Source organism: Crinia signifera, chromosome 6 (genome assembly GCF_055691185.1).
Source record: "Crinia signifera chromosome 6, ASM5569118v1, whole genome shotgun sequence".
In the NCBI taxonomy this organism is placed as follows: domain Eukaryota; kingdom Metazoa; phylum Chordata; class Amphibia; order Anura; family Myobatrachidae; genus Crinia; species Crinia signifera.
In genome coordinates, this window is record NC_139222.1 from 71,165,388 (window position 1) to 71,177,963 (window position 12,576).

Genomic DNA, 12,576 nt, shown 5'->3' on the forward strand with positions numbered 1-12,576 from the left:
TTCCCATCTTAAAAGTGTTTTATTTGATAATGCATGTTCAAAAACAGAGCATAACTCGTTGTGCAACAAAGCAAAAAGGTTTACATTTGTAATCACAAAATCATTGTTTATTGGACCAGAAACCATAATGAGCCGTTATGATAGCCGACTAATTGCCTTGCTCCACATTCCTCAAGACTGGAGACCAGTTTGGATCATTTATTCCACAGGTCAGTCTCCATATTAGTGTCCCATTTGTACAGGATGTTTCTTTTCCGAGTTTCCCACAAAAGATTTCTTCCTCTGAGTTTTAGGACTGTGGTTTTCAGGGATGGATTAAAATTTTATAAGATAATTGTTAATATCATTCGTGGCTGAGAGACTCTGAAATAGAAATTAAGAAAAAACATGGAGGATTTTATACCATAGGTCCTTTTAAAAATGTTGAAAGTATTAGGGCCAGATGTATCAGTGGAGAGTGATAAACAGACAGCCAATCAGCTCCTACCTGCCATGTCATAGGCTGGGTTTGAAAAATGACAGGTAGGAGCTGATTGGCTGGTTGTTTACCACTCTCCACTTCATCTGGCCTTTAGAGTTCATTGTTTTATAATCCAGGAAACACGCGGCTGTAGCTGCCAGGTCTTCTTCCTCCTGCTGTAGCTGCCAGGACTTCTTCCTCCTGGTCTACTTTTGTTTCTTTGGTGGCTTGTACGCAACCAGCAGAGAGAGGGAAGCGTATCCAAACAGAAAAGTCTGTACGAACCACTGCATCCTGGCTCCAGAGTCCACAATTCCTTTAGAACTACAAACAGAGGGTAAAATATTAATACAAAGCAAAAAAAGCTTTTACAGTGCTGGGTCATTTAACAGCCACATGTTTACAGGTCATAATTAGCTGAATTTACCAAATTAGTCATTTAGGTCACTGCAGGTTAAAGGGTGGTAGGAGAGAAAGAGAGAGGGGGATTGTGCTAAGGTTTTTTGTGTATTGCTCCATAGCTAATTATTGTCTTGTATTTTTATTTATTTTTTAAACAATTAGTAATTGGATTGAGTACCAAAGGATTGTTATATCTGTATCTAATCTCGCCATATAGAATCAGGAGCAAATTCGGGGAAATTGTGTAAATTTGTTACAAATGTTTCAATGCAAAGATAGAAAATGTATATGTAAATTGTACTGCAACAGTTTGTGCAGCCTATTTTTTTCAATGTATCTATTTCTGAGCAGGACATCCCCTGCTAAACCAGGTGTGACTTAATTCCATCTTCTAGCTCGATTTACTCCAAACACTAAGTTGCACCCAGTAACATCTAGTATAGATTATTTGCCATTACTGTCCACGTTATAAAGGTTATCCATGCTGTAGTCTACTTGCTTAAATCAAAGTGACCGATGTACTAATTAAGTCACCTGTCCTCAAGCATGGATATCCTTAAAAATCTAGACTGTAAAGGTGCATACACTCTGGCCAATATATCGGCTGATTGATTAAATGGCCGATATTTATCGATGTACCATCGGCTAGTTTGTACTATTGATATATCTGTGAAAGGCGTTGTTCACAGATATATATTGCGTTGGCTTTGCAACATAGACAATGCCCGATATATCTAAGCTATATTGGCGCATCGTTCTGTGTGTACGGGCAATCTGCCGACCACCCGAACAGCCACTGCAGGACCCACCTATGATTGAGTGGGTGAGTTATTTTGTTTATGTGCAGGGTAAATACTGGCTGCATTCTTTTTACACTGCAATTTAGATTTCAGTTTCAACACACCCCACCCAAATTGAACTCTCTCTGCACATGTTACATCTGCCCCACCTGCACTGCACATGGTTTTGCCCATTTTGAGAACAAATTTGTACTGAGATCAGATCTGAATAAAGGCCATTATGCAGCAGAACAGAGACTCAAGCCTTATACAGACTTAATACCATCCTTCTATGGAGCACATTGGGTTGCTATGGAGCACATTGGGTTGCTATGGAGCTCACACAAGACATGGGTAATTGTTTCAGCATGCTGAAGAAAACAATGAGGCCATCACTAGTGTAACTGCGTATGTGAGGAACGGTTTATGGAACACCGTGACCTCTAGTGCATATGAGGGTGCGAATGATAAATCTACAGTGTCTAGGTTGACAGATGTAACCCAATAGGTCGTCATGCAAATAGGTTGACAGGGTCAAAATGTCGACATGAAAAAGGTAGACACAGGACAAGGTTGACATCAGTTTTTTTTAAACCGGCTTGTGCTTCACCATCCATGTCGACAGAGAGGGAGAATATAATACTGTGTTGTGCATAGTGAGGCACCGAGCCTGAAGCATGGCGAGCCCAGCAAATCATGTGACGGTACGTGTTACACTAATTGGGGGTCCTTGTCGACATTGACACCAAAAAAAACCAAGTTAAAAACAGGTCTACCTTTTCATGACGATGAAACGTGTCAACGTTTTAACCCTGTTGACCTTTCCCATGTTGACCTATTGCATGTCAACCTTTTGGGAACAACCTATTGACTGTCAATCTAATAATCCACAACCATGCATAGAATGGGCTAATACTCAATTGTTATTTATCCAAAAATAATGTATTTATGTATATATGGTAAGGAGTAGTTGGCCTGTCCTACATTTTAGACTTTTTAGAATAGGAACAGTTTAAAAACAAATGGAAGTTGTGATTTTTTTCTCTAGAAGGAATTTATTTGGGATACGGTCGGTTGGTCAGCCCTAAGTTGGACGACAGTCATTAGGTCTACACCACTAGATCAACATACTGAAAGGTCGACATGGGTCCAGGTTGACATCTAACAAGGTCAACACAAGCATTAGGTCGACATGGGGTTTTCGCGTTTTTTTTTTTTGAGCCGACAGGCGGTATTTCATGCCCTACCATCCACTAGGGAGAATAAAATAGGCACCGCGCCAGAAGCATGGCGAGCACAGCGAGCCATGTGAGGGGACGCGGTGCTATGTTTCAGTGTAAATGTCAACTGTCGACATTTAGGTAAAAAAAACAGGGAAAAACCCCATTACCACCTTTTGACTGTCGACCTTGCCCATTTCGACCTAATGCTTGTTTCGACCGAACAACCTTGCCCCATGTCGACCTTTCAAGATGTCAACCTAATGACTGTTGACCACCTTTTGGTCTTCCATATGATCCACACCCATTTATTTTATAGCGCTGTCACGGCCTGTTGAGAAATGGCTAAATCAGAATTTTCCAAAAGCAGTCCTCAAATCACCTCAACTGGCCAGGTTTTACGTATGTCCATGGCTAAGCACATATGGGTAAACCAAACTGACTTTTTAAGTTATAAAATGCATGAGGCTCCCTCTGCTGGTCACTAACCACACATCAAGCCACCGTGCACAGCAATAAGGTGTAAGACTGTACTGCTTCACACCAGACTTCTAACATGGGTTATTGCCAGACTAACCTGTGCTTTTTACCCCTGATGGTACAGGCATATATATATATATATATATATATATATATATATATATATATATATATATATATATATTCTCAATCACACGCACACATAATTTAAGGGAAGTACAAATAAGCAATCTTGCAATACAGAAACATATATAATATTGCAATACAAATAAATTACACACTATACGGGTTATTCTGGTTGATTCGCAAGACTGCGAATTCGCAGCCTTGCGAGTCCACCAAACCTCGCCACGACCCATTTGCAAGGGCGATTCCCTCGCAGGGCCTGCAAATGGATGTTACCTGTCTCACCGTTACCAGCTCTCTAGGTAACACTTGTGGAAGGAAACCACTTTCCCTGCCATCCATGGGTCACTATAAAACATGGAGGTAGATATATGAAGCAGTGAATGCTTCATACATCTACATCAGGGATGGGGAACCTTTGGCCCTCCAGCTATTGTTGGACTACACATTCCAGCATGCCTTGCAACAGTTTTAGCACGGTAGTTCAACAACAGCTGGAGGGCCGAAGATTCCCTATTCCTGATCTACACCATAATATCAGGTGGCAGGCCGATAGCCTGGGGAAATAAAAGTCTGTCAGCAGTATAATTAGTCAGGGAGCTGTGACTGGGTAATTAGCAGTTATTACTGGAACCAATCGATGTTTGGCTTAATATTTTTAATATCCATGCATTAAATAAACATTTGTCTGATTTGTACAAGGCCTTGTGGGTTACAGTATCCCACCTAAAAAGCTAACATTATCAGTATGTAAAAAGCATTTACAATGCAAGGTTCTGGCTGGTAACAAGAGTAACGTTATAGTAAAGACTCATAGTAACAAAGCTAATATTTGGTGTGTTGTTCTCTACAGGATCAATTCACAGGTACTGCACCCAGGTTTTGTTTGCACATGCCACCACCCAGCACTATCCTGCTCCAGGAGTCTGGCAGCCAAAACGTACAGCATGGGCGTAAGGTCATTATGTATTCTTTTAAAAGATGTTTCGGTACTTATGTAATATCTGGACTCCCGTTTTTCTTATGAGACCGCGTCCCCTCGCGGGGCTCGCTGCGCTCACCACGCTTCGGGCACGGTGGCTCGCTGCGCTCGCCACACTATATAAAATCCTCCTCTTTATATTTGCAATAAAACTGGGTTTTTGTGGTCATAGCACATTTCAGAAGAACATGATGACTGCTAAAAAGAGGGTAAGAGAATATCATGCTGACTACACACACACACACACACACGTCTACAGGAAAGTCTGAATAACCCCCATAGAACAGGGAAGGCTAAAGTTTTATAAGAATTGACAGAGGACCCGCTCCTAGTCGATCTCGGTGAATGTTTTGTAGAAGCCAGTATCAGCCAATAGGAGCCATGTCAATTTTGATTGGCTAGCTGTGTTAAACTGATTTCAGCTTTCAGACTAGTCCAAGGAGAAAATTTGCTAAGATGGGAGATCAATTTTACATGGGATGTTGCTATGGGCAACCAATCAGCATCTACTTCTTATTTATTGAGCACCCACTAGAACAGGGGTTTTCAACGGCTGTGCCGCTGCACACTGGTGCGCCATGACAGTTGTTAAGTGTGCCGCCTGACCCGCTGACCAGGTTTTATCTGCCGCCATAAATTAACAGTATTCGTTTTGGTCTGGTGGCTCAGATGAGGCTTGGGAACAGCGGCTTAGATGCGACATCATAGCACGTCGCTTTAGTGCCGCCCCCCCAGCATGCATGCCCCCTGCCTTTCCGCCCGTAAGCTAGCCCCCATACCAACTTGCATAGTACTGCTCCCTTCTCACAGTTCGGTCTCCTGCAATACGTGCCATCTTTGGCCCCACAGCACCATCGCACAGGTAGGAGCCAGTGTGCTTTTTTTCTGTAGAGGAGCACTGTCTTTAGTTATATAGTCCATTGTATTTGGATTATTGTGCGGGGCAGTATGTTTGAGTCACTTCTGTGGGGGTGTGGGGCACTGTGTTTGCATTACTGTGGGGGGCCACTGTGCTTGTTTTTTTTTTAATTGTGTGCCTTGGCACTTTTAAAATATTTTTGGTGTGCCGCGCGTTGAAAATCACTGCTCTAAAAGATAATAGACATCTGATTGGTTGCCCATAGTAACATCACATGTGAAATAGAACTCCCATCTTAGTAAATCCCCCCCCCCCCCCCACCACCACCACCACCACCACCACCACCAAATGTCTCGCCTCCCATGACATTGCCCACTACATAATTTTACTATGGGTGAGAGACCAGGTACATACAGAAGCCTATAGGGACCTTTGCAAAGTTTGAAGAATGGTCTACAGCAGGGGTCTTCAACCTTTAAGATAGTGTGGTCCACATAAACAAATTAAACGAAGCCCGAGGGCCACTAAGCTACAGATGGAGCCACGCTCATTCATCCAGCTCCTGAATGGCGAACCGCAGCGCTGTCCAGGTGATCGGCATGCTGAGACGGAACCTCTCGGCATGCGGATGCTACAGATGAGTGTGGCCCTTTATAGATAGATAGAACAGCCCCCACAGACATCACAGCCCCCCCCCATAAAGCATAGCCCCCCATACTCAGCACATAACCCCATCCACCTACCTCCCAATAGATAGTCAGCACTGCCCCCCCATACTCAGTATATAACACCCATTCCCCCCTCCCCATAGATAGTCAGCACAGCACCAGGCACGCAGTCCTGTCCAGACTCCCAGCGGCGGCTGCAGCTCTCAGTGTCCCGCCATGACAGTGAGAGGGCAGGCTGGCGACACAGCGTCAGAAAGCACAGATTCCGCACAGCCCCCACTTCACTTCCATCCTCCACATCCACTCTAGATTATGTAGGCTGCACCCAGCGGGCCACGGGTTGCAGACCCCTGGTCTAAAGATACGGTACTTGTGTATTATCTGGGCACCCGATTTTTTCATTGCATGCCACTACTTAAGGCATGCAATGCGATTTTTCATTGTAAAGACCCAGTTTTCATGGGTGATTTCATACCCCCACTATCCAACTACGCATGGAGTTGACTTTATATAGTGTGGCGAGCGCACCGAGCCCTGCGGATTACTTTACATGTATTCTGCATGCGCTCTCCACGCTTCGGGCTCAGTGGCTCGCTGCGCTCGCCACACTATATAAAATCAACTCCATGCGTAGTTGGATAGTGGGGGTATGAAATCACCCATGGGTGACTATACAATTAAAAATCTGGTCTTTACAATGAAAAATCGCATTGCATGCCTTAAGTAGTGCGATGCGATGCAATACAATGAAAAAATTGGGCGCCCAGATTTTACACAAGTACCAAAGAAACTCAGTTTAACAGCTTGGAGCAGCAAAAACTTCAAAGACCCTAGAAATTTCAGAATGGACATTGGTTGGCAGAATATTAATATAAGGGGCTGAATGTAATGGAACCTGAGATCACTTCACGTGACAGATTCCGGCCAATCATGGACATTTTTTGTAACGGGGCAATTATTTGCAAAGCATCATTTTCCCCTAGTAAATGAATGTCCCTTTAAAAAAAATGTCCCGATGGCTTCTGTTTGGAGGTAGCTGCTATAGGGGAGCGCACACTACCACACACATGTTTTGTCCAAGCCATGTGCCATGACCAGAAATTGTTTTGAATATTAGCATATCTTCCCTGCTGCGGGGAAGATGAGAAGATGGGGCAGACAATGCACGGGGCCATGCATCAGATCACAAACGTTCAAAATACCAAACGATGTACATTCAAATCAATTGATTTATCGATCAATCAGTCGAAATCAGGCCACTTGGAAGATAAATCTTTCTAGTGTGTGGGGACCTTTAGATGTGGGTGAAGTGTGTTCAGATTTATCTGTCTAATCTATCTGGTGGGAACATAAATCTGGTAATGTAAAATCAGTTTTGAAGCATTTGGGTTCAGATAAATTTGTTAAATCAACAGCTTTAACCAATTTGTCTGAATCCCTATTGTTTTCTTTTCAGCATTTGGAAGCAAATGGTTGGTTGTCACTTGCTCCCATACATTGCCAGATTTTTGTTCCCATCAGACTGATTAGACAGATAAATCTTTAGGCTTGTACCCAGCATAAGGTGCGCACACACTGGCCGATATATTGACAAACCATTGGCAAGTGTGTGCCATCAATATATCCGTGAACGGCATCTTTCACAGATATATATATATATGTTTTAGATAAAAGGCGCTATATATATATATATATATATCATGTCCTTGAGAACGGGTTAACACCCGAAACGCCGTCGGATTAAAGGCATTTTACTTCACCTAAACAGTCTGCAGAGTGCCGCTTTTCTTCGCTTGAATATATATATATATATATATATATATATATATATATATATGTGTGTGTCGGCTGTGCAACACAGCCGATGCCCGATATATCTAAAGATATATTGGCACGTTGTTCTGTGTGTATGGGTGAGCTGCTGACTGCCCATGCAGCCGCTGGTGATTGACAGCTCAATAGGTGGGTGCATGCAGATACACCCCGCCCAGTTGTGGTGTCAGTCTCAATTGATCAGGCAGTGTGTATGGAGAACATGCGGCCCAATCCGTCGCTATATATATCTGCAGATAAATGTATCTATCTATCTATATATACACACACACACACACACACACACGTCCTCAGGACCCCACAGTGCATGTTTTTCAGGTTACCTGACAGAATCAAAAGTGAAATAATGGATAGTTTCAAATGTGTCAGTGAGTAATAAATACACCTGCCAGGCATACTTGTCTACCTGACCCTCTCTATGCGGGAGAAAATGCTCTGCTCCTGGACTTCCCTGATAATGTATGATTGGCAGCACCTGTGGTGAAACAACTTTACCTAGCTCTCCACAGGTGATGGCAATCATACATTACCAGGGAAGTCCAGGAACAGAGCATTTTCTCCCTCATGGAGAAGGTCAGGTAGGCAAGTATGCTGCCAGGTGACCTGGAAAACGTGAATTGTTTGGGGTCCCAAGGACCGAGTTTGAGAACCACTGTACTAGTGTGTACCCAGCTAAACACTTCTCTGCACATATTACATTTGCCCCACCTGCACGGCAAATCGATTTGTCAGAGAAAAAAAAATTTGCTTTGCAATCAACTCTGAATCCGGACCTAAATCAGAAAAAAATCTTTTTGGTCAAAGCAATGATGCTGGTGGATTTCTTAATCCATTTAAGGACATTTCTTTAGCTGCTGTAACAAAAATGGCAACGGGAATCAAATGATTAAGTCTAGAATCTGTATCGGATGGAAGAGTTATGCTGTGTACACACAGGGTAATATGATTGCTGGGGATATATTGCTAGCAATATATCCCCAGCAATCTTAAGGTGCGTACACACAGGGGCGATTTTGTGCAAAATCGCAGGAAATATGGTCGCTGAGCGACCATATTGCCTGCAATGGGAGTGTGCACCGGCGATATATCGCCGGGTGCGCGCTCCCGTTTTTGCCCCTGTGGTGATCGCTGGTCGCAGGAACATGCTCCTGCGACCAGCTGATTACCACTGCCGGCCTCCCCCGGCAGTTTCTTTTTTCATATATGGCTGAGCAATATATCTCCCCCGTGTGTACACAGTAATATTGCTCAGTGTCTCCTTTTCATCAGTGATGAAAAGGAGACACTGCTACGAGGCGGAGGGGGAGCGCAGCAGCAGCAGACGCTTTGTCACTTTGATGGGAGGAGGGAGGGAGCAGCGGCACGGGGCTGGGGAGATCAACGCTGATCTCCCTGGCGCAGCGATCGCCGGGGAAAGCCGCTGGTCGCAGGAGCATGCTCCTGTGACCATTAGGCAGTGCACACGGGAGCGCGCAGCTGGCGATTTATTCAGCGACCATATTCCCAGCGATTTTACATGAAATTGCACCCGTGTGTACTCACCTTAAGAGAAGCTTAAGCTGTGTACACACGGGGGCGATAGGGGCTGAAATCGCTGGAAATATGGTCGCTGGCGACCATATTGCCAGTGATGGGAGTGTGCCCCGGCAATAAATCGCCGGGTGCGCGCTCCCGTTTTAAGCCCCATTCTAATCACTGGTCGCAGGAGCTTGCAGCTGATTACCTCTGCGGCACCGTCAGCAGAAGTTCCTTTTCATCAGCGACCATCTCTGGTCGCTGATAAAAAGGAGACACTCAGCAATACATCTCCCCCTGTGTGTACGCACATTTAGATAAATGGTTGTTAAAAGTCAGAGTATGTTCCAATAGCAGCAGATCTTTGGACATGCAAACCACATATTATGGCAAGTACTCAATGCTACGGCGAGCACACGGCATTTTGGATTTGCCGTGCGCTCGCCTCTTTTCCACACTATTCAACTGTTCGCTGCCCCTGACCGCGAAAATCAACCTCCCCGGCGAATGGAGGATGGCGGAAGGCAGGGGGATGGCAGCTTCCCTGCCAGCGCCGCACACAGCAGCAAGAGGGATGGCAGGGAGGAGGGGGGCTGGCGGGGAGTCTTCTGCGGCAGAGAGGAGACCGGGCAGGCGGGGAGTGCTGCGCTGGTCCCACTCCATGCATATGTAATGAGCAGGACCAAGCGCAGTGAATAATATTGAGCGGGTCCCTGCCCCCTGCTTACGTCATGTAAAAAAAATCTAAATAAATTTATGTGCTGCATGTTTATAACTAAAAATAGTATGACCCATCATAGAATAAAAAAAAAAATGGTACTTGTGTACTATCACAGCGCCCACTATATTAGGTTGCACAACATATAATCACATCGCATGGCATACACCCGATGCACTGCGATGCGATTTTAAATTGTATAAGCCCCCTATATGATGTTTAATTGTATAAGCACCCTAATGGGGGCTTACAATGTTAAATGCACCCCCACTATGATCGCCAACCCGAAGCCTAGTGAGCGCAGCGGTACCCATCCTACGACCTTTTCATACCCCCACTATCCATGTCGGCGTGGAGTTGAACGGATTCCATGGGACACACCGGGCAGCAGCGGAACGACATGATGTTGGGTGTGGTTACAGTTTTAGCTGCATGTAAAAACTACAAATTTCTGCTTGCCGTTACATAGCCTGTGAGCAAAAATGAAGCTGAGTCATACCCTGCAAGGCTGCCAGAAGCCAGGTAATGAACTTACTCCAATGTCTAAAATAAAGAAATCCTTTGGTAACAAAAGCTGTCCTTACACACTGAACAGATGACCTGTTGTGATTTTCTCTCCTTTCTCAACAGGTTTGGCAGGGGCACGAAAGTAAATATACTAGGGCAGTGGTTCTCAGCTAAACTCCTTAACTACAACAGTTCATGTTTTCTGGATGTATTTTAATCATGCACAGGTAAGGTAATCCTTGTTGTATCAATATTAATTCCACCTGCTGCCACAGATAGAAATCCTCAAAAACTTGAGGGTTTAGGCTGAGAACTGCTGCACTAGCATACCTCCCGACATGACCCCCTCCAGGAGGGACACAATGCTCTGCTCCCGGGCTTCCCTTTGAATGTGTGATTGCCGTCACCTGTGGTGAAACACCTGTCTGATCAATGAACCTGTTTAAAACAGGTGATGGCAATCATGAATTAAGATGGAAGTCCAGAAACATTGCATTCTGTCCCTCCTGGAATGGGTCATGTTGGGAGGTATGCACTAGGCCCTTGATTGTTAACCTTGACATTCCAGCTATTGTTGAACTACACATCCCAGCATGCCCTGTTACAGTTTTACTATTTGGCCATGCTAAATCTGATGCAGAGCATGCTGGGATGTGTAGTTTATCAACAGCTGGAGTGTCAAGGTTAGCCATCAAGGTACTAGGCAATATATACTTTCTGCATATAGAGCAGTGGTTCTCAACCTCGGTCCTCAAGGACCCCCAACAGTGCACGGTTTCCAGGTCTCCTGGCAGTTGCACAGGTGTACTCATTATTCACTGACACATTTTAAAAGATCACAGGTGGAGCTAGTCTCCACCTGTGATTCTGTGTGGAGACCTGGAAAACATGCACTGTTGGGGGGTCCCTGAGGACCGAGGTTGAGAACCACTGATATAGAGCATTAAAAAAACACCCCTAAGTTATCTCAAGTGAGGCATACTTGCCTAATTGTCCCTCTCCATGAGGGAGAAAATGCTCTGTTCCTGGACTTCCCTGGTAATGTATTATGCCATCACCTGTGGGGAGCTAGGTAATGGATAAGAAAGGCGCTTGGTACTTGTTTCCTAGCAAGTCGCCTGTCGGGTCCCATCGCATACCTTAACTTAAGGTATGTGATGGGACACAACCGACCCGATTTTCGGGCTTTAAAGACGTTTTTAACGCACTTTGAAAATCGGTCGCATCGCATGCCATTATAATGGCATGCGATGCAACGCGACGACCCAATTTTTACATTGGAACCAATGTAAAAATGGTCCCTGAGACCCGATTTTACATTGTACCCAATGTTAAATGCCCCCCAGACCCGATTTTTAATTGTAAACCCACCCTGATGGTTAATTATGTGAAATGCCCCTCCATTGTTAACGCAAAGCCACGATCAGCGTCAACCCGAAGTGTGGCGAGCACAGCGGTACGCGTCCTCTGACCTTTTCATACCCCCACTATCCACGTCGGCGTGGAGTTGATTTTATATAGTGTGGCGAGCGCAGCGAGCCACCGAGCCTATAGTGTGGCGAGCCCCGCGAGGGGACGTGTAATACGTCTGAAGTAATGCGCGTCCCCTCGCGGGGCTCGCCACACTATATGAAATCAACTCCACGCCGACATGGATAGTGGGGGGTATGAAAAGGTCGGAGGACGCGTAATGCCGTTGACGTTGATCGTGGCGTTAACAATTGGGTGGCATACAATGAAAAATGGGGTCTGGGGGGCATTTAACATTGGGGCCAATGTAAAATCGTGTCTCAGGGACCATTTAACATTGGTTCCAATGTAAAAATCGGGTCGGTCGCATCGCATGCGATTTGGTTGCATGCAATGCGATCGACCCGATTTTTGTGACCCGATTTCATACAATTAAAATCGGTGGCGCCGTGCTAGGAAACAAGTACCAGGTGTTTCACCACAGGTGATGGCAATCATACTTTACCAGGGCAGTCCAGGAACAGAGCATTTTCTCCCTGAAGGAGAGGGTCAGGTAG

At 45.0% G+C, this 12,576-nt stretch overlaps 1 protein-coding gene across 1 annotated transcript in view; it reads right to left on the reverse strand.

Annotated features, from left to right (window-relative positions):
• Positions 1 to 12,576, reverse strand: part of TMEM254 (transmembrane protein 254) — a 17,168-nt gene continuing 4,592 nt past the window's right edge. The window contains exon 4 of the mRNA XM_083146280.1: positions 1 to 784. Coding sequence (XP_083002406.1) covers positions 667 to 784 — 118 coding nt within the window. The 3' untranslated portion in view covers positions 1 to 666. The remainder of the gene's footprint in view (positions 785 to 12,576) is intronic.